The 20,981-nt window shown below is 47.1% G+C and overlaps 1 protein-coding gene and 1 pseudogene across 1 annotated transcript; one reads left to right on the top strand and one right to left on the bottom strand.

The window, feature by feature from the left end:
- Nucleotides 1–479: 479 nt before the first annotated feature.
- Nucleotides 480–923, bottom strand: LOC114634849 (annotated as a pseudogene).
- Nucleotides 924–14,283: 13,360 nt separating this feature from the next.
- Nucleotides 14,284–17,685, top strand: LOC114634829 (gasdermin-D-like). Its single transcript, XM_028783427.1, has 10 exons — nucleotides 14,284–14,503; nucleotides 14,722–14,917; nucleotides 15,440–15,608; nucleotides 15,864–15,966; nucleotides 16,185–16,235; nucleotides 16,532–16,627; nucleotides 16,750–16,922; nucleotides 16,996–17,140; nucleotides 17,240–17,313; nucleotides 17,443–17,685. The coding sequence occupies exons 1-10, from the start codon at nucleotides 14,284–14,286 to the stop codon at nucleotides 17,683–17,685; spliced, it is 1,470 nt and encodes a 489-aa protein (XP_028639260.1).
- The last annotated feature ends 3,296 nt before the right edge of the window (nucleotides 17,686–20,981 follow it).

Below are 20,981 nucleotides of genomic sequence, written 5' to 3'. Positions count from 1 at the left end.
CAGAGGTCCTGCTTCAGTTCCCAGCAACCACATGGTGGCTCACAACCATCTGTAATGGGATTGGATGCGTTCTTCTGATGTTTCTCAAGAGAGCTACAGTGTACGCATATATATAAAATATATTTTAAAAAGTAAATCTTAAAAAAGAATTCCTCAAGCTATTTCGGCGTGTTTTGGACTTACATGTGAATTTCTCAATTACTATTTCTAACAGAATGTCACTATATAGTTGATGGAAATTGTGTTGACTCTATACACTGCTTTCAGCAATGCAGCCTTTTCCATGTGCTGATACAGCCCACCCATGAGCACGGGAGACTTTTTCATCTCCTAGTGTTTTCTTCATCAAGATACTTTTTGGTTTTGGAGTTAAAGTGAGTGCATTTCCCCCTTTGAATCTTATTTGTTTTGTGTTTCTTTCTTTCTCCCAACTCCTGTACCCGGACCCCAAAAAAAAAAAAATTCTTTATTGGCCTTGGCTACTTGAGAGGGATGATTTGGGAGGAGTGGGTGGCACCAATACTGGGCCGACGAAGCTTCACAGGCTTGTAGGTGATGGAGAACTCGCCCAGGCAGTGTCTAATCATATCTGGTTTGATTTCCACCTGGTTGAAAGTCTTGCCGTTGTACACGCCCACCATGCTGCTGACCAGCTCACACAGAATGATCATGTCCCTCAAGTGGGTCTTCACCACCTCAGGCTTCTCCATGGGTGGTGCCTCCTTCTTGGCCTTTCTCAAGGGCTTGATCAGTGAGTGCTGCTTCCTCTGCAGGCCTGGGTTCAGGCACTGTCTCTGGTGGGCGCTGTACAACTGCATCAGCTGCTCACAGGACATGTCCAGCAGTTGGTCGAGGTCCATGCCATGATAGGTGAATTAGCACTTGCAGAAGGTCCGCTTCTTCTTCTGCTCAGCTTCAGCCATCTTGGCAGATGCTTGGAAAAGGATACTTTGTGTTTCTTAAGATTTAAAATAACATACATTATACCCGCACACACATGTACCTGTAACCTAGTCACTCTGGTAACTTGTGCTTTCATTTTTACTTAATTCTAGAAACTTTCTCATTTCTTTCCTGATATCTTTGGGGAAACAATAGTCATTGAAAGGTGTGTTGTTAGGTCTCCCTGTATTTATGGAGTTTCTGTACTTTTCATATTATTGATTTCTAGTTAACTACACTATAATCTGATATGGTATAAGAGATTATTTTGATTCTTTTTATTTGAAAAGACTTGATTTGCAGTCTGAGTGGAGTCTCCAGGGTACGCTGAAAAAGTGTTAACTCTGTTTCTGGTGGATGAACTACTCTGTCATTGTCTTCAGAAAATGGCAAAAGAAAAAAAAATGCATTCTTCACCAAAATATCTCAAAAACAGTTTCTAGGCCATATCCTAACATTCTTTTCCATTAAAATCTATCAGGCCAGGTCTGCACAGTTAAATCATCCTCAGCACCAATGTCTTCCATAGTTCTACTCGGACAGTCCATCAAACCCCACTTAAAGCATTCCATTGCTTCCCAAACCCAAAGTCTCCAAATCCAGATTCCTCCAAACAAAAACATGGTCGGCCCTATCACAGTAATACCCTAGTGTGTCATATCAACTTCTGTCTTAGCTAGGGTTTTACTGCTATAAAGAGACACCATGACCAAGAACTCTTATAAAGGACAACATTTAGTTGAGGCTGGTTTACAGGTAAAGAGGTTCAATGCATTATCATCAAGGAAGGCAGGAAGGAAACATGGCAGCATCCAGGCAGGCATGGCACTGGAGGAGCTGAGAGTTCTACATCTTCAGCCAAAGAAAGCCAGGGGCAAATGTTTCCAGGCAGCTAGGAGGAGGGTCTCAAAGCCCACCCCCACAGTGGCACACTTCCTCCAACAAGGCCACTCGCTATTGTGCTAGTGGCATTCGTTCTCTTCCTTCTGGTTTTACAGGATGAGAAATGCCACTCGACTGTAGCGGCGGGCCAGGGAGTGCTAGAGGAGTTGAAAGACAACATGTCAGAAACAGAGTGGGATAAGCGCTTAGGAGCTCAGAAAAGCATGCCTAAGAAAAAAGACCCTTCCAAGGACGCTCGATCCGCGGAAGTGAGAGATAAGGGAAAGGACGCCCTGGGAGAGAGATGTAGAAAAGGAGATAGAGCCTCAGAAAGAAAATCTCTTTATCTGGTAAAGGAGCGGGGCTTGGTGGCTCTGAGTCAGAAGAGCTAACTTCCTTTGAGGGGGAGGACTTAGACGAAGGGACAGCCCGCTATGAGGAGGAAAGATACCATCCAGATGAGTGGCCGCCGCTGCAAAATCGAAAGCTGGGCAGTGGTGGCGCACGCCTTCAATCCCAGCACTTGGGAGGCAGAGGCAGGGGGATTTCTGAGTTCGAGAGTTCGAGGCTAGCCTGGTCTACAGAGTGAGTTCCAGGACAGCCAGGGCTACACAGAGAAACCCTGTCTCGAAAACCCAACCCCCTCCCAAAAAAAAAAGACCTTGTTAAGACCCTAGGACTTCTCTTTAATTGCAATATTTACATGTTTCCATTGATACTTGTTCCGGAATTATATTTGCTTCTCCATTGGCCGGAGAAAAGGCAGCCCATGTTATCCAACATTGCCTTGAGGCATGGAGTGCCTGGGGGAAGCCTAAAATTCTCAAGACTGATAATGGACCAGCTTACACTTCTCAAAAGTTTGGACAATTTTGTCGCCAAATGGAGGTGACCCATCTGACGGGTCTCCCTTATAACCCTCAAGGACAAGGCATTATAGAATGGGCTCATCACACTCTTAAGTCTTATATAATAAAACAAAAAGGGGGAGTCGAGGAGGCTCTATCCTCAGTGCTACGAGTCACCGTTTCTATAGCACTTTTTACCCTTAATTTTTTAAATTTGGACAGTCAAGGCCACACGGCAGCTGACCGTCACTGTTTAGAGCCTGACAGACCAAAAGTGATGGTCAAATGGAAGGGTGTCTTGACCGGACAATGGAAAGGCCCAGATCCTATTTTAATAAGATCCAGGGGAGCGGTTTGTGGTTTTCTGCAGGAAGAAGACAACCCATTTTGGCTACCAGAGCGACTTACGCGACGACTAGCGATATTAGAAGATGACACCCAGGCGGACCCTCCAAACTCTGATGACAGCCCTCGTGCTGATCCAAGGAATACAGGTTCCTAGTATATCGGGGGAACAACGATGGGCCATATTATCTGCCTTTCCAAAACCCATACCGGTCAGACATTATGCAGCTAATCTGTCCAGGAAATTGTCTCAATATCTTGCAGGAAATTGGTCAGAAAACTTCAATGAGACACTCAAAAAATTGAGAGTGGCTGTGGTGGCCATCAACTCGACACGCGTGGATTTGTCCCTGACTGAGGGACTCTCCTCCTGGATCTCTTCAGCTTTCTCTTTCTTTAAAAAGTGGGTGGGAGTAGGCCTGTTTGGTACAGCCCTATGTTGTGGATTAGTGTTCATGCTTTGGTTGGTTTGCAAGCTCAGAGCTCAACAAAAACGTGACAAGGTCGTTATTACCCAAGCACTTACAGCCCTAGAACAAGGCTCATCTCCTGAAAATTGGTTAACCATGTTAAAGAAATAGCCAGTAGACAGATTCCTCAGCTGTTGCACCCCAAGGGATTTGCCCATTGCACTGGGTCAGTGAGGAGTCTTGGCCTGGCTGGTCCTTGTCTGTGTAGCTGTGGTACCTGAATTTGAGGCAAACAGCCCTTGCACCCCTGGGAGGTGGCTCCATTGCACAGGGATGGGTGTTTGCATCTCTCTCTGTTTCCCCTCACCCTTGCACCCAGAGGACTTGTTTCCATTGCACCTGGTAGCGTAAGGGAGACTGTCTTAAACTATCAGTCCTTGATCGCTTATTCCCCCAAGATGGAATTTGCTTGATCAGGCTTGAGTTTGAGTCATGATTGGTACTGCGCTAGACAGGCCAAGGGCAGTTCGATCTTAATAAAACAAAAAGGGGGAGATGTGGAAAGCCGCGGCTTGTGCTGACAGCATTCGTCATTACAAGATGGCACCGGCATCCGGTGCTCCTCCAAGTAAACAAATAAACCGCACATGTGCTATGGTAAAATCACGCCAAATCATGGCCCATCCCGGGGCATAATATGCGTTCCTGAGCAAGCAGCCAATCAGATATGAACACACCGCTCCAGGGGTATATAAGCAGTGCCTTTTCGGGGCCCAGGGTCTTCCTCTTCACATCGCAATAAACGTTGCTGCAGAAGAATCCTGGTGTCCGCGTGCGTTCTTGCTGGCGAGACGATTGTGCGGTGCAGAAAGCTACACCAAAGAAAAACAGTGAGATAGTCTGCCCAGCCCTAGAAAATGCTGTCCCAGCTCTCAGAACACTAAGTGGGTGAGCTGGCCTGACCTATTAGCACAGTGACTGCCCTGCACAAGGTATCCTGTGGGCTCTGCAGGTGGCCCTGGGTCTGACTCTGGAAATGTTGAACATGACTTGGATATCAATGAACCTAAGAACACAAATGCTCATGACTGGACAAAACCTTCAGTCCTTCATGGACAAGGGGCTGGAACAGGTAACATGAACTGGCCTCATAGGAACATGGTGGTCATGTTTAGCTCAGGTGGAGGCTCTGTTTTGAAGGAGAGTGGACTATAGACTCCTATGACAAATCAGCAGCTGATTAGAACCTGGTGCTTTCTCTACTAATCAGGCGGTGGCAGACATGGCTGAGAGCCTCACGGCTGTCATAGTGAGCCACAGTAACCATCTCTTCCTACAGGCCCCATTGAAGGGCCTGATCACAGAGGGCTAGTGTCCACTCTGGGCTCTTGAATGGAGGAAGCAAGCAGGGTAAGGGGTCCAGGAGATGGCAATTGGTGCAAAGAAAGGGAAGGACGTCAGAAAAGGTTGGCAAGGCCCAGGGTGAGGTGCTCAGTATAGCAGCCAAGGGAAGACCTGGGCCTAAAGGTCCTTGAGGTTCTTGTCCCTAGCATGAAACTTTAAGTGAGGCCACAAGGTAGGAAGGGAAGAACTGGATGAGACAGTTATGGGACAGAACACTGACCTCAGCAGCATCCTGACTGGAGTCATGTAGAGACAGCAACAGCGTCACCAGACTCTGCAGCACCAGTTTACACAGGGGTCCCCGAAGCCCCAACTGTCCCTGCAAGTGGCTTCCCACTGGCTGTTTGCAGGGACCTTGGCCACTGGCCACCTGTGGTGGGAGAACATGGTGGTCCAGGTAGCACAGAGCATTTCAAATTATCACCCATTTCAGGTGGCGCACCAATTTTGGGCAAAAATTCACTAGAAATTTAAGATTACTCACCTGAGAATTATAGTTGTACATTTTTTATTTTTTAAAAATGTGAGTGAGTATCTCTGAGACAAGTCACGTGACTCAGGCTCTGGTACCTCTAGGACAAATGGTTTAGTGGCAGGCCACCTGCTGTGAAAAATTATAGGCTGCCCTGAGTCAGAGAGATAAAAGAATAGGACTCCGTTTGGTGCAAATACTGATTTGTAATAAAGAAGGCCAAGTTAGTTACTCTTTGCTTTTTGAAATGGCCCACCTTCAGAGTAGGGTAGCCACCTCTAGGGACCTTCATACATGTGATCAAAGCAGTAGAGGAAAGAGTCTTTAGGCCAGGATCCCTCGGACACCTACACCAATTGTCCTATATAGTTACTTGGGTGAATCTAGTAGAGAACCCCCGCCCCGCCCCCCATAAAAGCCTTTCTATTCCCAGACCCTTGTAGGTTCTAGCCATCAGGAATAAGGGAGGATACTGAAAAGAAAGAATGTTCCCTCAGACATGGTGGCACCATCAATTGACCAGGCTGTCATCCACAGAGAGTTTCTTCTGACCAGATCTGACTGGGACTTTAATGTGGCAGAAGGGGCACCTAAAAGCCTAGCAGCAGATTTCAATGCCAGATCTCAAGGTGGCCAACTCAGGCCCCCTCCCCCCCGAATTTTGACCAAGGCATGTGAGGCTAAACAGGGATCAGATGAGTTGCCCACAGCCTTTCTAGAATGGGTCATAGAGGCATTCTGTCAGTACACACTGTGTCCTTTATAAATCAGGCTAGTAGATACCAGGAAAAAGCTGCAGAGGCTAGAGGGACTGCAGGATAAGTCATTAAAAGATTGAGTGTAGGTTGCTGAGGAAGTCAACCATAACAGGGAGAAAAAGAACAGAGAAAGAGAAAAGTAGAATATGAAAAAGAGATGAGAAAAAGAAAGGTTAAGGAAAGGAATTTACAGAGAATCTTGGCTATAGTAGTTAAGAGAAAGCAGAGAAAGGAGACTCCAATTGAAGAGAGATAGAAAACACCTTGAAAAGGACCAGTGTGCACATTGCAAGGAAAGGAGCCAGCTGCTGAGCCTGAGAGTGCCTGAACAAATGGAAGCTGGGATCAGGAAATCCCAGGCCTTTGAAAAACACTCCTGGCTGAGCAGTGGTGGCCCATGCCTTTAATCCCAGCATTTGGGAGGCAGAGACAGGCAGATTTCTGAGTTCAAGACCAGCCTGGTCTACAGAGTGAGTTGCAGGACAGCCAGGGCTACACAGAGAAACCCTGTCTCAAAAAACCAAATGGTGAAGGTATTAGATCTGACTGAAGACAGTGATTGGGGTAGCAGGGGTTTTGACCCACTCAAGTGGTGGACACAGGGGCTCAACACTGGGTCCTCCTCCAAGCAGATGGCCCCATTTCCAAGAAAAGATCTTGGTTGCAAGGAGCCACTGGCACCAAAATGTATTTATTCTGGGACTACCAGAAGCACGGTGACCTAGAGATGGGCTTGGTATCCCATTCATTTATGATCATCCCAGACAGTCCCTACCCTCTGTTGGGCTAAGACTTACTCTCCAGGATGGGGGCCCAGACACACTTAATGCCTGATGTGCTGCAACTAACTGGCCCAAAAGGAGAACCCATGGGTGGAGGACAGACTTCTCCTACTGACTGCTGCCGGGAGCTGAGGCAACCAGCTTCACAGATGGGAGCAGTTTTCTCCAAGCTGGTCAGAGACAAACTGGTGCTGCTGTGATGGACTGCACAAATGTCATCTGGGCTGAACTTCTACTCCCCACCCCCGGGCAAGTCAGTGCAGAAAGCAGCCTTAGAACTTGGGGCTGGCAAGAAAATTAACATCTACATGAACAGCAGGTATGAACAGAACCCTAAAAACAGAACTTTAACTAAATTGCCCTCAGAAACTGGGACTGGCTGGGTGGTGCCCCTTGTCCTGGCCCTGTTCTGGGCCCCACTCCCTTGACCCCGGCTCTAGACTTCCCCCTACACCCCGGAAAACGATTTTTCAGGCTAATAAGGATATTATGGCTGTATTGTAAGCTTTCCAGATCAGACACCAGGAACTGTGGCCTACACTTAGTTATCTGTAGAATGCAGGTCCCCCAGAGTTTCCACAGGATTAAACAAAGGAAAAGAGGCTGCTCCTGGTACTGTTGACCATCCTGGCCTCCGTTGAAGTGGATGGAGTAACTGCCTGACTACACATAACTCAGACCAGCACCTGAACCTGATGCCAACTGGAGAGCAGCCAGACACCTGAGCAACCCCCTTAAGCTCAAGATCACCTGCTGTTCTACAAGGAAAAAAAATACAAAAACAAAAACAAAAAAAAAAACATTAAATTACTACAGAGTATCTTCCTTCCCATGTTGAGCCTCAGCACCCCACACAACCTTATCAAAGAGACTTGACAAGTACTCTCAGCCACTGGAAATGTTGCTTGGTCCACTACAGTGGAACACCCTCCTTGTGCCTGGTGGCCAGAACTTGTCTTTGATCTCTGTAAGTTAGCAGCAGGCTTTGACTCCTGAGATATCCCCAACCTAGAGACACAGGGGTGGAGATTACCCAAATGTCAGAAACAAGGGTCTTTTGAATCTAAACCATGTCACAGAAGCAGCCTTAGAGGGTGGGGCTTAGGGTGCCTTCACCCAAAGTTGAGAAGTGTCCTGTGAGAAACTCCATACATGTGAGCTCCTGAGATGAGAGAAGCCAACAGCAGGCCCCTCAGTGTATTTGTGTAAAGTGACAGCTACTTTTTCTCTGTTACCTAAGGGTGTAGAAAATTGAGAAGTACATACTGGAGACCATCCAGGGGGTGGGAGGAAGATAGTTAAAGATTCAATGACAAAGGTACTGGAGGGACTAGCCAAGAGAGAGAGACAGAAAGCAAGCCCAAAGATAGTTTGAGTCTTGGTTTAACTTCTAACTCCCCTTAGTTTACTACCTTGATTTCTACATTGTTAGAACCACTGATAATTTTGTACCTCCCTATGACTTTGGGCCCTTGCATTTTAAATCTACTTAGTTGCTTTCATTAAAGATTGCATAGGTGCAGTACAGTTGATGGTCCTGAGACAAAGATATCAAGTGCTGTAGATACTGAGGACCAGAGATATAAGCTGCATAACTATCCAATAGCTTCAAGATTGAAGCATGCACAAAGAGAAAGAGGGGAATGAAGAGGAACTTTGGAACTCTTGTTCCCCCTCACCCCCATGGGTGAGTCTAATTGACATGCCTTAGTCAGGGGACACTTTCTGGATTAACATTAAGAGGAGGAAGGGAGAGGCTGATTAACATTCCTCAGACTCATGGAAGGGAATCCACCTGCAGGTGGGAAAGGCCCAGAGCACTTAGACATATTACCCAGGAAGGACCAGCACTTGCCACTTACAGACAAGGGAGATCCTTGCCACTCATTCCCCAAGGACCAATTAGTTTAAAAGTCACACTGTTCTGCCAATCATATTGTGCCTAGACATTGTGTTTCTTGTCCACCCCTTAAACTATACAAAAACTGACCAAATGGGCTGCCTGGGGTCTCCACTCCACCTTCAGTGTAGGAAGTCCAAAATGCATTGGATCGTTAAAATTCCTCTTGCTTTTTGCATCGATATGTGTCCTCGTGGTTCACTCAGGGGTCTCCTATAAGCTAAGGCTCCCCAAGAGTCTTAAAGTATAATACAAATTCTTGAAAACACAAAAATAAAAATGGAAGTTGGGCAGAGCTTATCACATCCTGCTGAAAACCCTCAAGATCCCCCTGCACTCAAAATGCTTCTTCCAGCAGGGTGCTGTGGCTCATGGACCTAATCTCAGACAGAAGCAGCAGGATCTCTATGAGTTTGAGGCCAGCCTCATATGCATAGTGAGCTCTAGAACAGCCATGGAAACCTAAAAATACCCTGTCTTAAAACAAATAAACAAAGACTACTGTCCTTGTCCCTGACCTAGAGCTAGCCCAACTGGAGAGGGAGAAATAAGGAACAAGGCTGAGCAAGGCTCAGAAAGGCCAGTACTGCTTAGAAAAGGACCAGGGGGAGATTGAAGACCTGGTATGTCAGGTGGAGTCACTTCCTGCAGTGGACAGCTCTGGCCTGGCACAAGCCCCATGGATACACTCAAACGCATACATTGTGCAAATGTGCACACATAAACACACAAAAGCATCTATACTTCCAGATAAACACACTTACATATGCTCCTGTAGAAATATGAACATATACACTTACAGGTACAAACACATGAACAAGTAAACATACACATGTCCATATAGTACATACAGATATAGAGACATATGTGTACAACATGCACATACTGTGTGGGTTTGCTTCTTGTTGCTGTGGGAAGGAAAGGATTTATGTGGCTTGTATGTCTCAGTTCCTATTTGAAGGAGGTCAGTGTAAAACCCGGAGCACTGCTTCTAATGTCCAGTATGTGCCTCTCTGAAGACACAGAGACAGAGATCGATGCAATGTGCAAGAGGTTTATTGATTTATCCAGCACACTGGGGCCATCCCACAATCAGAGAAAGGCAACCCCGAAGAGCAAAAGCATTCACTTTTTAAACTTCTACAGATTATAGGTTTTACACATCATGAGTTGATTGTCTCCCATTGTTGGGGCCCATAGTCTTTTGCATTCAATGTCAGCCCCTGGTGAGGAGATATCTTTGGTATGTAGAAGGGGTGGTAAGGGGTCTCGCCGATACCTCGGCTGAGTCACTTCCTAGGACAGGGCGTTTCTGGAATTCTCTGACTGAGAGCTCAATGGAAAGTCTCAATGGTAGTTTCTTAAGTGGGGTGAAAGTTCTAAATCTCATCTAATCTTTACATCAGGAACACAAGCTGTGGCAGATACCAAGGAGGAAAGCTGCTTGCCGGCTTGTCCCCGACTCACTCCCAGGTCTATTCTCCCATAGTTCTCTTATACAGACCAAGCACATTTAGGGACGCCAAAAGATGATAGCATACACAATGGGCAGCCCTTCCCACATGAATCACCATTGAAGATGACAGGCCCACAGAAATGCCCACAGGCTAATCTAACATAGGCAATTTTTGCATTCTAATCTTTGCATTCATTGGCTGTCCCAGGTGAGGAGATATCTTTGGTATATAGAAGGGGAGGTAAGGGATCTGGCAGGTGAAGCAAACTAGGACACATACATTTATACAGAATGCTGCTCTCCTTTGAGCCTACTGCTGAAACCAGAATGGACAGGGACTCATGGCCAGCAAATGAGTTCAATCAGAGCTCAAGGTCAACCCAAAGTCCACAGACCCTCTACCTGATGAACTGGTTCTGGGGTTTTGTCAGTACAATGTAATGTTTCCCTTTTGTCTGAATCAGGAGACAACACATCCAGAACTTTTCATTTGAGATTAGTTTTAAAGTCCCAAAACTGTGAACAAGGAGTTGCACCAGGCAAGCTCCCATCCAGACCAGTGCCCTGTCTTCATCATGGAGAGACCACACCAGGTCAGCACCACATGTATGGGCCCCTCCAATAGAGAGGGCCTGCACATCTCTAGAGTCAGAATAAGTATGAGCTTCTTGATTTCTGGGGTCCTGGTAGAGAACAGCTCTGTCTAGCTATATGTCTTCAAAGGTTGGACAGGCTGCAAACATCCCATCCCTGAAGAGCTGGGAGATGTCAATGAAGGGACCTGGACCTGGCAGCAGCCTGTTCCTACCATGGCCAAGCCTGGGAGAAGGGACACTCTCAAGAGCCCTACGTTAAACTTAGGGCTCAAGCTACAAGGCTCCAAAGCCTAAGAGTGGCCTGGGAGGGCTGCTTGTGAGGAACTCTGTGCTGAAGTTAGGACCACAGTTCTGGTCCACCTGATACCAGAACACTATGGCCCTGAGGAGCCTGTAGCTATATTGAGAGCTTCTATTAAACTCCAGGTTTATTTAAAGCATTTTTTCTTTATTTTTATTTTATTCTTTGTCTTCTTGTGTATCTGTGTACCATGTGTGTGTAGTGCCCATGAAGGGCAGAAGCACACACTGGATTCTGTGGAACTTGCTTACTAGCTACCATGTGAGAGCTAGGAACAGAACTTGAATCCTCTGTAAGAGTGTGCATGCTCTTAACTGCTGGGCCATCTCTACAGCCCCCTGGGAGTCCAGAGCTTTTAAAATAAATGCCTCTATTGAGAAGCAATTCATATGACATATACTCCAGCCATTTGAAAGTGCATAATTCTGGGAGTCTAATATATTCAAACATGTATAGGCAAGGTGGTTCATGCCTTTAAGCACAGCATTCAGGAGGCAGAGGCAGGTGAATCTTTGGGAGTCCCAAGCCAGTCTTGTTTGTCTTGTGAGCTCCAGGCCAGCAGGGGATACATAAAGAGACCCTGTCTCCAAGTTAAATTAAACAAACACGTGCACAGATAAATAAACCTGTGTGGGTATTGACCACACCACAGGAAAAAAAAACAACACTCCAAAACCCTTAGGAGTTTCTCCCAATTTATTCATCCCTTAGTCAGTGGCAACCACTAACAGATTGGATTATTTTAGGGATTTCATTCAGGATAACTTGCACACTGATGGGGTGGGTGTGTGGTTGGTTGGTTGGTTGGTTGGTTGGTTGGTTGGTTTTTGTTTCGTTTTGGTCTGGCTTCTTCTACTTGTGGCCATGTTTTCAGAGTTCATCCACATTCTACAGTGTATCTTAGAAGTGTATTCATGCCTCCCAGTTTTCATGCAAGCACCCTACTGTGGGTTGGTGACAGAGCTTAGTTATAGTGGGCTTTCTTGCCTGGTATGTGCAGGGCCCAGAACTGGGGAAAATACTGTACAAATTTTCTGTTTTTGAAAATCTATTTATGAGTTGATGGACATTCAGTTCAATTAAGGGTTATCTGCTTGACACTTTAAATGTTACCATGGAGACCTGGAGAGATGGTTCAGGGGTTAAGAGCACTTGCTGCTCTTACAGAGGACCAGGACTCAGTTCTTGGCACCCACATATGATGCACATGCATGCACGCAGCCAAAACATTCACACACATGAAATGAACATTTTTTAAATCTCAAGATAAACTTTAAATACTACCATAGACATTGGTGTACACATTGATCTGTTTGAGCTCCTGTTTGTTTTTTCAGCAACACTTCCCATTGATAGCCACAATCCTAGGATGACCTCCTGCTTTGGATAAGCACCTAAAAGTCCAATTGCTAGATCACCTGGTAATTCTACATTCACCCGTTTCAAAAACTGCCTTTGCATTCTAGAACAGCTCTACTGTTTCCTCTTTCCTGTCTGCATGCATCTCGGGGTTTGTTTTTTTACAGTCTTAATACAATTTGCTTAGGACAACCATCCAGCCAAGCCTTTGATGTTGTCTAGTTTTTTTTTGTTTTGTTTTATGTTTTTAATTTTGTTCTGTTTTTATAGTGGTAATTCTTTTTATATTTATTTCTTTATTTTATGCATATGAGTACACCACCATTGTTCCATTCAGACACACCAGAAGAGGGCATCAGATCCCCTTACAAATGTTTGTGAGCCACGATGTTCTTGCTGGGAAATGAACTCAGGACCTCTGGAAGAGCAGTCTGTGCTCTTAACAGCTGAGCCATTTCTCCAGCCTGATGTTATTTACTTTTGATTAAATAATTTTGATTGTGCTGGCAACTGGCACAGTTGTAAACCTCTAGAGAAGTCCATTCTGATTTTTTTTGTGGCCCAGGTGTTTAAGAAAGAATTAGTGCTTTGAAGCTGTAGGAAGCCAGACCAAAATAAACCTAAACTCCCTGTTACCAGGATCTCAGGGGGCTTCTGAAAGCCCAGGCGGGCTACAGCAAGGAGGAGGAGGCTAGGGCAGGCCACACCCCGATGTTCCAGGAAGAAAGGCTTCTTAAATACTGCTGGCTACAGCTTCAAGGTTTCACTTGTGTCCTGACACCACCTGCAGAACTGCTCTTGCTGGTGGCTCCATTGCTCCCGGGTTGAACAGACAAGAGAACCTTCCCCAGCACCCCAGGACATCCTTGCTTCCCTTGGTGATCCCAAATACCTCAGTAGAGGTGAAGATCTAGGTGAGCCACCCTGGTACTCGCCGCCCCCCCCCCCCTGCCAAAGCCCAGCTGCCACTACTCTGGTGTGGTCTCTACTCTATGGGCTTGATGTCTGCTTGTTAAGTTGGGGATTCAGCCTTCTGGAATCCCCACTACACCAGACAGATTGAAGAGACCCTAGCACCTAGCGCCTAGTGTGTATGGAGGCCACCCACTAGGGATACAGTGGGACCTGCCTGATTTGTGCTTGATGCTGGCAGGGGGATGATGGGGGAAGACGGGTTTGGGGAGGAGCTCAGGGCACTCTCTAGGCTTTTGTGCTGAATGCTGATTCACTGGCCCACAAGTCCCTTCCTGGTCCCCAAGGGTCTTCTTGCCTTACTGTCTACCATTAGCCCTAACCCGGTTTCCGAGGGGTGTAACAGTAGCTACACACTGCACAGGTTGACTACCCCAGGCCTGTTTTGGCCTCTGACCTATGAAGGTTCAACAAGGTCAGGTAACTCAGCTGTACATGAGAGCCATGGAAGAAACCACCAACTTCTGGAACCACGGAACACTGGCTTTGCTGTGGGCTCCTGTGCCGAGTCCCTTAGAAGTGGGGGCTCGTGTTCTTTCCCCAGCCTTGGCCCTCAGCAAGGGATCACAATGGGGTATCTTAGACTTCAGCAGGTGGGCAAGGGTGACACACAATAATTAGTGGTGTGGATAGTGCAGGACCTGCTGCAATAGGCTACTCCTCTTCCTCCTCAGTCAAGTCCCAGAGACCCCAGGGAGAGACAGATAAGTGAGCCACAGAGTGAACAGTGTCCTCTGTGTTGTGTTGGTCGGGCAGGATGTGCCAGGACTAACAAGGCAAGGCTACTCTGAAGGGATGTGGGTCCTGAGTGCTAGAGGCAACTAAGTATGGACCTCTGCCATCCGCACCCAGGATCATGACATCAGCCTTTGAGAGAAAGATCAAGAGTGTGCTCAAGGAGGTGGGCAACAGCAGAGGAGATCTCATTCCAGTGGACTATGTTCCAAATTCAATCAGCTTAAAGCCTTACAGCCTCCTGAGCAGGAAACTATCAAGCTCATGGTTCTGGAAACCCCATTATACATTTGTTGACCTGTCAATCAAGGACATCCTGGAACCCAGTGCTCCAGAACCAGGTATCTCCTTTACCCGCTCCCCTCTTCCACATCCTGAGTCCCCAGACTGAATAGAAGAAGGAAGTGGGCGAAGCCCAGCCTGCCATCTTACTGGGCACTTTCAGCTCTACTCCTCTGGCCCTATTTCCAGAATGGGGAGTTCTTTAAACTCCATTACTACAGAGGAAATACAAGGCAGTGGCTACTGGAATACGACTGTAGAGCTGGTCTCGTTTTAGAACCTGAGTGTGTTGGTCCCTTGCAAGTCTCTGACGATGTCGATGAGGATACTCAGGGCAGTGTGGCTGTGGAGTCACCCATAGGAAAAGAGATAATTTCTGTTGAGGCTACAATGTCTGCCAGTTCCAGTGCCTCCATGAGTATGTATATGCTGCGTGTGAATCCAAAGACCTGGGATATCATGAAGAGTGAAAGGTGAGCCCCTGAAGGGATGACAGCTCTCTAACCTTGAGCAGTCATGCTTCTTGGGAAAGTTGCTGGGTTCTGGGCATCAGAAGGTGAGACAGTATCTCTCAGTACTGAACAAGAGAAGCCCAAGAGGAAGTGAGCAGTATAAACAATGTAAGGTGGGGAGGGAAGTTAAACCTTGGTTGCCAGGAGTGTATCCTGAAGATCAGGATATCAAGGAAGGGCCTGAGTCCCTTGGAATCAGGCTGAGCTCCTGGTTGCTATGGAAAGAGGGTGATGTGGACTTGGAACATTGATGGATCGTACATAATGGAGTCCCTCCACAGACACAGGCATCCACTTGTCCTTTTTGAACATGTCATTACCCTCACAAGCACCTAGACACTGTTGGGAACACCCTTGAAGGGATGCCAAGCCTGGTATCCACAGCCTCCTGGATTCCCTAGCCTTTCCATTTTTCTCCTGTTAGCAGGATGGGAGGGTGGGAGGCTAGTCCATTGTGGGAAAGCCCTGGCAATCTTTCTGTAGGAACCTGCAGCAGCCTGAGAATATACTCCTACAACAGCTTCGGGGTCGTGGGGATGATGTGTTTGTCATCACCGAGGTGCTCAAGACAAAGGAGGAGGTGAAGATCAAGCAGTCGCACAGCCAGGAGGGCTCAGGCAAGATTACACTGCCTCAACTCACATTCTTTCGGGTATGTTATGCTAACCTTAACACCATCCTTGTCCTACTTGGGCACACAGCAGGAATCTAGGAAGCCAGGGGCAATATCCCAGGCAGTGATGGAAGACTCTTCTGAGACCCCTCCACAAGCAAGCCATAGCCCCACCTGCCCACTTAGCTGGAACTGCTAAAGGCTGGATGAGGCCATTACCAATGGCAAGCCTGTCACCAACACTCCACTCATAGCTGTACACTCTACAGCCCTGAAAACATATTCATCCTACAGGTTAAAGGCAGGGGCCACCAAAGGCAGAAGAAGATGGTGACCCTTCCTCCAGGCAGCGTCCTTGCATTTCGAGTGGCCAAACTGCTCATTGGCTCTACATGGGGTGAGTGGCAAGGGACTGTCTCTAGAGTCCAGACTCTGTGGCAGAGAAGCACTTCAGCTAGCCAGGGGATGCTGTGGGTATCTCGTTGCATGATCTCCCAGAAAGGATGGTAAAGTGTGTCAGGAATGAGATGTGGGTCATAGTGACAGGGTCTCATGAGGTCCCAGGAGCCTTGGGGGTAAGAGATTGATGACCTGTTTGCTTCTGCCTGCTGCTAGGTATCCTTCTCATCCCGGATGAGAAAAAGAGGACCTTTGAGTCCTCCTCAGGTAAGATCCCAGACACTCTGGCCTTACATGCCCCATAGCTTTGAGGTGTTTTATGCTCAGGGCATGAGGTGGGCACACACCACACATACACATGTATACACAATGGGTGAGACTCAATTCAGGTGGTGTTGCTGGGCCAGCTTAGCTTTCCATCTGCCCTGGGCTGCCATTAGTAGGAGGGATGGCTCTGGGAGGGTCCAAGGGAAAATCTAAGCCCTCTTTGACTTGAGACAATGGTCCCTGGGCCACTGCACAAAGTAGCTCTTCCCCTTCCACCATCTGGATTTGTTGTCTAGTCAACAGAAGTGTAGTGGACCAGAAGCGCCATAGATTTGATCTGTTCGGTGCACTACATCGCCGCTACCCGTTTGCGAGGATCACAGGCAGGACAGGTCAGTAACCCCTTGACCTCCCTGGAACTCCGCGGCTTCAGCATCTGCTCCCTGGACCTACTCCTCCTAATATTCCCCAAGACCTCATGGGCATCAGATGGTACTGCCCTCAGTCTCTGCAGGTGGAATCCCTGAGGAAGAAGAATTCAGGGAAGACTTCCAAGGCCTGTCTGCAGAGGTGAAGGCTGGCTCCGTAGAACTTGGGAGATTAAATATGGAGTTGAAACAACAGCTACTAGTGGAGATCAGGAGGATTCTACAGGACCAGACCAGCCTGGAAGCCTTAGAGGCCTCAGTGAGTGAGAGTGCTGGTGGTGGACAGGGTCTAGACAAACCTGCTTACTCTCACTTATTCCTGCCTCCCTCAGCTAGGGCAGGGTCTGTGCAGTGGAGGGAAGGTGGAGCCTCTTGAGGGCCCAGCAGGCTGCATCCTTAAGTGTCTGATTCTCGATTCTGGAGAGCTGGTGATGAAACTCGCAGCCCCTATCTTCTACCTGTTGGGAGCACTGAATGGTGAGCAGCCCAAGGAGGCATTAGTAGGGGACAGGAAGGGAGGACTAGGTTCTATATGGGGCATTCTGGAACCCTCTCTCAGCCCAGATCTCTCCCCAGTGCTGAGTGAAACTCAGCTGCAGCTGCTGGCTAATGCTCTGGAGACAACAGTACTGTCAAAGCAGCTGGAGTTGGTGAGAGTATCTGGCCTTGGGGGTGGAATGGAGACCTGGGGACATCAAGGTTGACAGGGGAAAGGGCTGCTTCCCTCAGGCTCAAACGACAAGCATCATCTATAACCTCTTACCCTCCTCTGTTGGTAGGTGGAACACATCTTGAAAAAGAGCACCCCATGGAAGGAGCTGATGTCTGTGTCCCTGCCTGCTGGCCTCCTTGGGGACAGCTGGGATGAGGAGGCTCCCACCTGGGTCTTGCTAGAAGAATGTGGCCTAAGGCTGCAGGTGGAACCCCCCCAGGTGCACTGGGAACCGATCTCTCAGGGCCCCACATGTGCTCTCTATGCCTCCCTGGCCCTATTGTCTAGTCTAGGCCAGGAACCTCATTAGCCTGCAGGCCTCCCTTCCAGCAACATCTCCATGTCCTACCCTCCAGCCAGGGCAGAATCTTGCCAACCCCAGCCTTTAGGAAACCAAGTACCCAACTCAGTCACAGGGTTAGAATACAATGAAACCCAGGAGTTGGAAAAATTGAATAAATGTAAAAACAAAAGCATAGTGCTGCGTTTCTGAGGGATAATGGATCATCAGTAGGATGGGGAAGTGTGGGGTTTGCCCACACAGAATCAAGATGGATATGATGGCTATCACCTCACTCCTGTGACCAACAGTTAGGAAGATTCTGGGAATCAACAAGTCTCATGGCACAGGGGAGTTCCTGGGCTCTGTGTCTAGGGAGAAGATGTGTCTAACTGATGTGGCCAAAAGGTTATGATCACCCCTGGGAGCTTGCACACCTAGGACAAGTGTTTGGTACTCGGTGGGGACCACACCACCTCCATAGTGCAGCTCAGCCTTAGCTTGCTGAGAGGTAGAAGTAGCAACAGCTTCTTCCTGATAGATGCTTTCTTTCTCAGTGATGCAAACACAGACCAGATTAGACCAGATTAAAAGTAGATATGGCAGGTTTCTTAGGAGGCAGCTCTCAGGTGGATTCACTGATGTCACACGTGGAGGTCAGGGAAGTTACACATCCAGGCTAAAGCAAGAAGGTTTCATGGTTCTAGGAAGTGGAGTGATGACACGTGATCTAGGAGCTGGGACTGTATCCATCCATGGTCAAAAACTGAGCCCCTGGCCGGAAACTCTGAGATGAGAAGTGATGACAAGTTACCCCAGAGTTTTCTCTGAGCAGGTGGAGTTGGGGAAAGGAGAAGCAGTTGGGGTTTCCCAGCTTGTTCAGGAAGATGAGCAGGGGTTCCATCTTAACATACCAACCTCTTTATGTACAGGGGCTCCCGTTCAGATCTGGCTGCTTCCTGCTGAAGAGGAATGGCATGAGGTGGGAGGGTGAGGTATTGCTGGGTCGAGCTCGGGAGGTATGGGTGCAGAAGGAATTGGTTGTCTGTCATCCTGGAGACTTCAAAAATCCCACTGGTGGAACCCCAGGGGAAGGCATGCAGCTAGAAGAAAAATAGATTACCATTTTCTGTCCTATGAATGGGCTAGCCTTGTGTGAAGAGCATAGGCTGCCACAAAGAGTGGAATGCAGATACATCCTGCTTATATGGGCAGAGTTCTTTTTTTATTTTTTATTTTTTTAAGATTTATTTATTTTATGTGTGTGAGTACACTGTCACTGTCTTCAGACACACCAGAAGAGGGCATCAGATCTCAACACAGATGGTTGTGAGCCACCATGTGGTTGCTGGGAATTGAAGTCAGGACGTCCAGAAGAGCAGACAGTGCTCTTAACCACTGAGCCATCTCTCCAGCCTGTGGGTGGGTTCTTTAGACAGTTTGTGGAGTGACTCAGTCTGAGTCTCCATGGGCTCGTTGTTTCTCCGGGGAACATGCAGCCTCACCCTTTTCAGTCACGAGGAGGTTATGATCCTCTACTTCTGTAGGGCCACTGAAGCTTCTGAGTTTACACAAAGAGGTAAGATTTAGAAAGGTTAGCATTATCATTTCTACTGGCTGGTTTTATGTGTCAAACTGACACAAGCTGGAATTATCACAGAGAAAGGAGCCTCCCTTGAGGAAATGCCTCCATGAAATCCAGCTGTGAGGCATTTTCTCAGTGATCAAGGAGGGAGGGCCTATTTTATTGTGGATGGTGTCATTTCTGGGCTGGTAAGAAAGCAAGCTGACCAAACTAGTAAGTAGCACCCCTCCATGGCCTTTGCTTCAGTTCCTACCTCCAAGTTCCTGCCCTGTGTGAGTTCCTATCCTAATTTCCTTTGGTGACCAACAGCAATGTGGAAGTGTCAGCTGAATAAACCCTTTCCTCCACAATTTGATTCTTGGACATGATGTTTTGTACAGGAATACAAACCCTGACTAAGACATCATTGTTTGTAATCTATACTGAAACTCACATTGTAGGAAAGACAGTAAATTCATACCTTTGTGTCATAGTAGACACTTGGAAAATGATTTGGGGTGAAAAGCATGAAGACTCTTTAAGGTGAGCTCAGGGAAGACAAACCTTCTGTGAGACAGAAGGGGCAAGAGCTCCCTTGATCCTGATTTGCAGTATGATTAGAGATTGGGAAAGAGGGACTTCTTTCCTCTGTCCAGAAGGCTGGATGCATATGGATTAGATGTGCCTTCTTGATGAAAAACACTTTTAAGTCTATATTTAGAAAACAACCAGAGGAAATTTAAAATCTTGAGCTTGTGACTACAATAATAGTGGGTCAACAGTGGAAGGCTTTATCAGAGTTAGACTAAGAGTGGATCAGAACTCTATTGGTTAATAGTAAAATTTTGAACTTTTGAAGCTTAATACAGCAGTAATATAGAGAGGGATCAGAATCAGAAGCACTTTCCATTTCTCCAGTACACCTTAAATCATTTTTTGTGCTGTCTAAGCTTTTTACACCCTCCAATCTTCTTACCTTACATTTACCAAACTCAAAACACCTTCCTAGACCCTCGAACATTTTCTTAGATCCTTAAACACTTCCTTAGAAGCTTTTGTATCCTCAGGCCTTACATAAACTTTAAACTTTATATTTTGCCTACCCAATTATTTTACATGAGTCGTAGGTGGTTGATCATTGAGAGCAGACATTGTAAAGTGAGTTTCTTTAGATAAAGGAATAGTAAAAATTATATAGGAATCTTTCTTAATTCTGGTAATAAGGTAAAATGAGTCTAGACCCAGCAGTTGCAGCTTTAGGAGAGTGAGGGTTTAGGCCTGATCTTTACCCGTGAAGAGGACTGAGATGGCAGCTGAGCCCTTGGTTTTTGTTATTAAACTGATCCTCAAATCCATGAGACCTAAGAGGACAAATCTTATGTGAGTAAGCAGGAAGTGAGGTAAAGAATGAGCAGCTCTGAGTCTATTAAACATGACACAGGCTTAGCAGCTACATGGACAGGATTCCTCTGTGGTCACTGGGGCATCCGTTTTTGGCCTTCAGGCCCAGAAAATTTTACAGACTTTCCTGTGGAGCAGGAATTTAGGGGAACTGACCTACCTTGTCTAGGGAAAGTGAGTCAATTTCCCAATGTCCTGCCCATCCACAGTGTGGACACTGAGTTATCAGCAGTAGTGACCAGGACAGTTTGCAGCCCAGTGGCCTGCTTTGTCAAATTTGAAGCAAACTCCCAGGTGAAGGTTCTCCTGTGCTTATCTCTTTGGGAGGAGACCAATGGTGCTGTCAGAAGCAGGTGTATCT

This window comes from Grammomys surdaster, unplaced genomic scaffold (genome assembly GCF_004785775.1).
Source record: "Grammomys surdaster isolate TR1022 unplaced genomic scaffold, NIH_TR_1.0 1129, whole genome shotgun sequence".
NCBI lineage: Eukaryota > Metazoa > Chordata > Mammalia > Rodentia > Muridae > Grammomys > Grammomys surdaster.
This window is presented reverse-complemented; position numbering and strand designations above follow the sequence as displayed.

What these genes read in the sequence shown, in the direction of transcription:
- LOC114634829 (XM_028783427.1), top strand. Translation starts at nt 14,284, where the DNA reads ATGACATCAGCCTTTGAGAGAAAGATCAAGAGTGTGCTCAAGGAGGTG. An exon ending in GACCTTTGAGTCCTCCTCAG is followed by an intron (nt 16,236 to 16,531) that starts GTAAGATCCCAG and finishes TTTGTTGTCTAG; the next exon opens with TCAACAGAAGTGTAGTGGAC. An exon ending in CCTGTTGGGAGCACTGAATG is followed by an intron (nt 17,141 to 17,239) that starts GTGAGCAGCCCA and finishes ATCTCTCCCCAG; the next exon opens with TGCTGAGTGAAACTCAGCTG.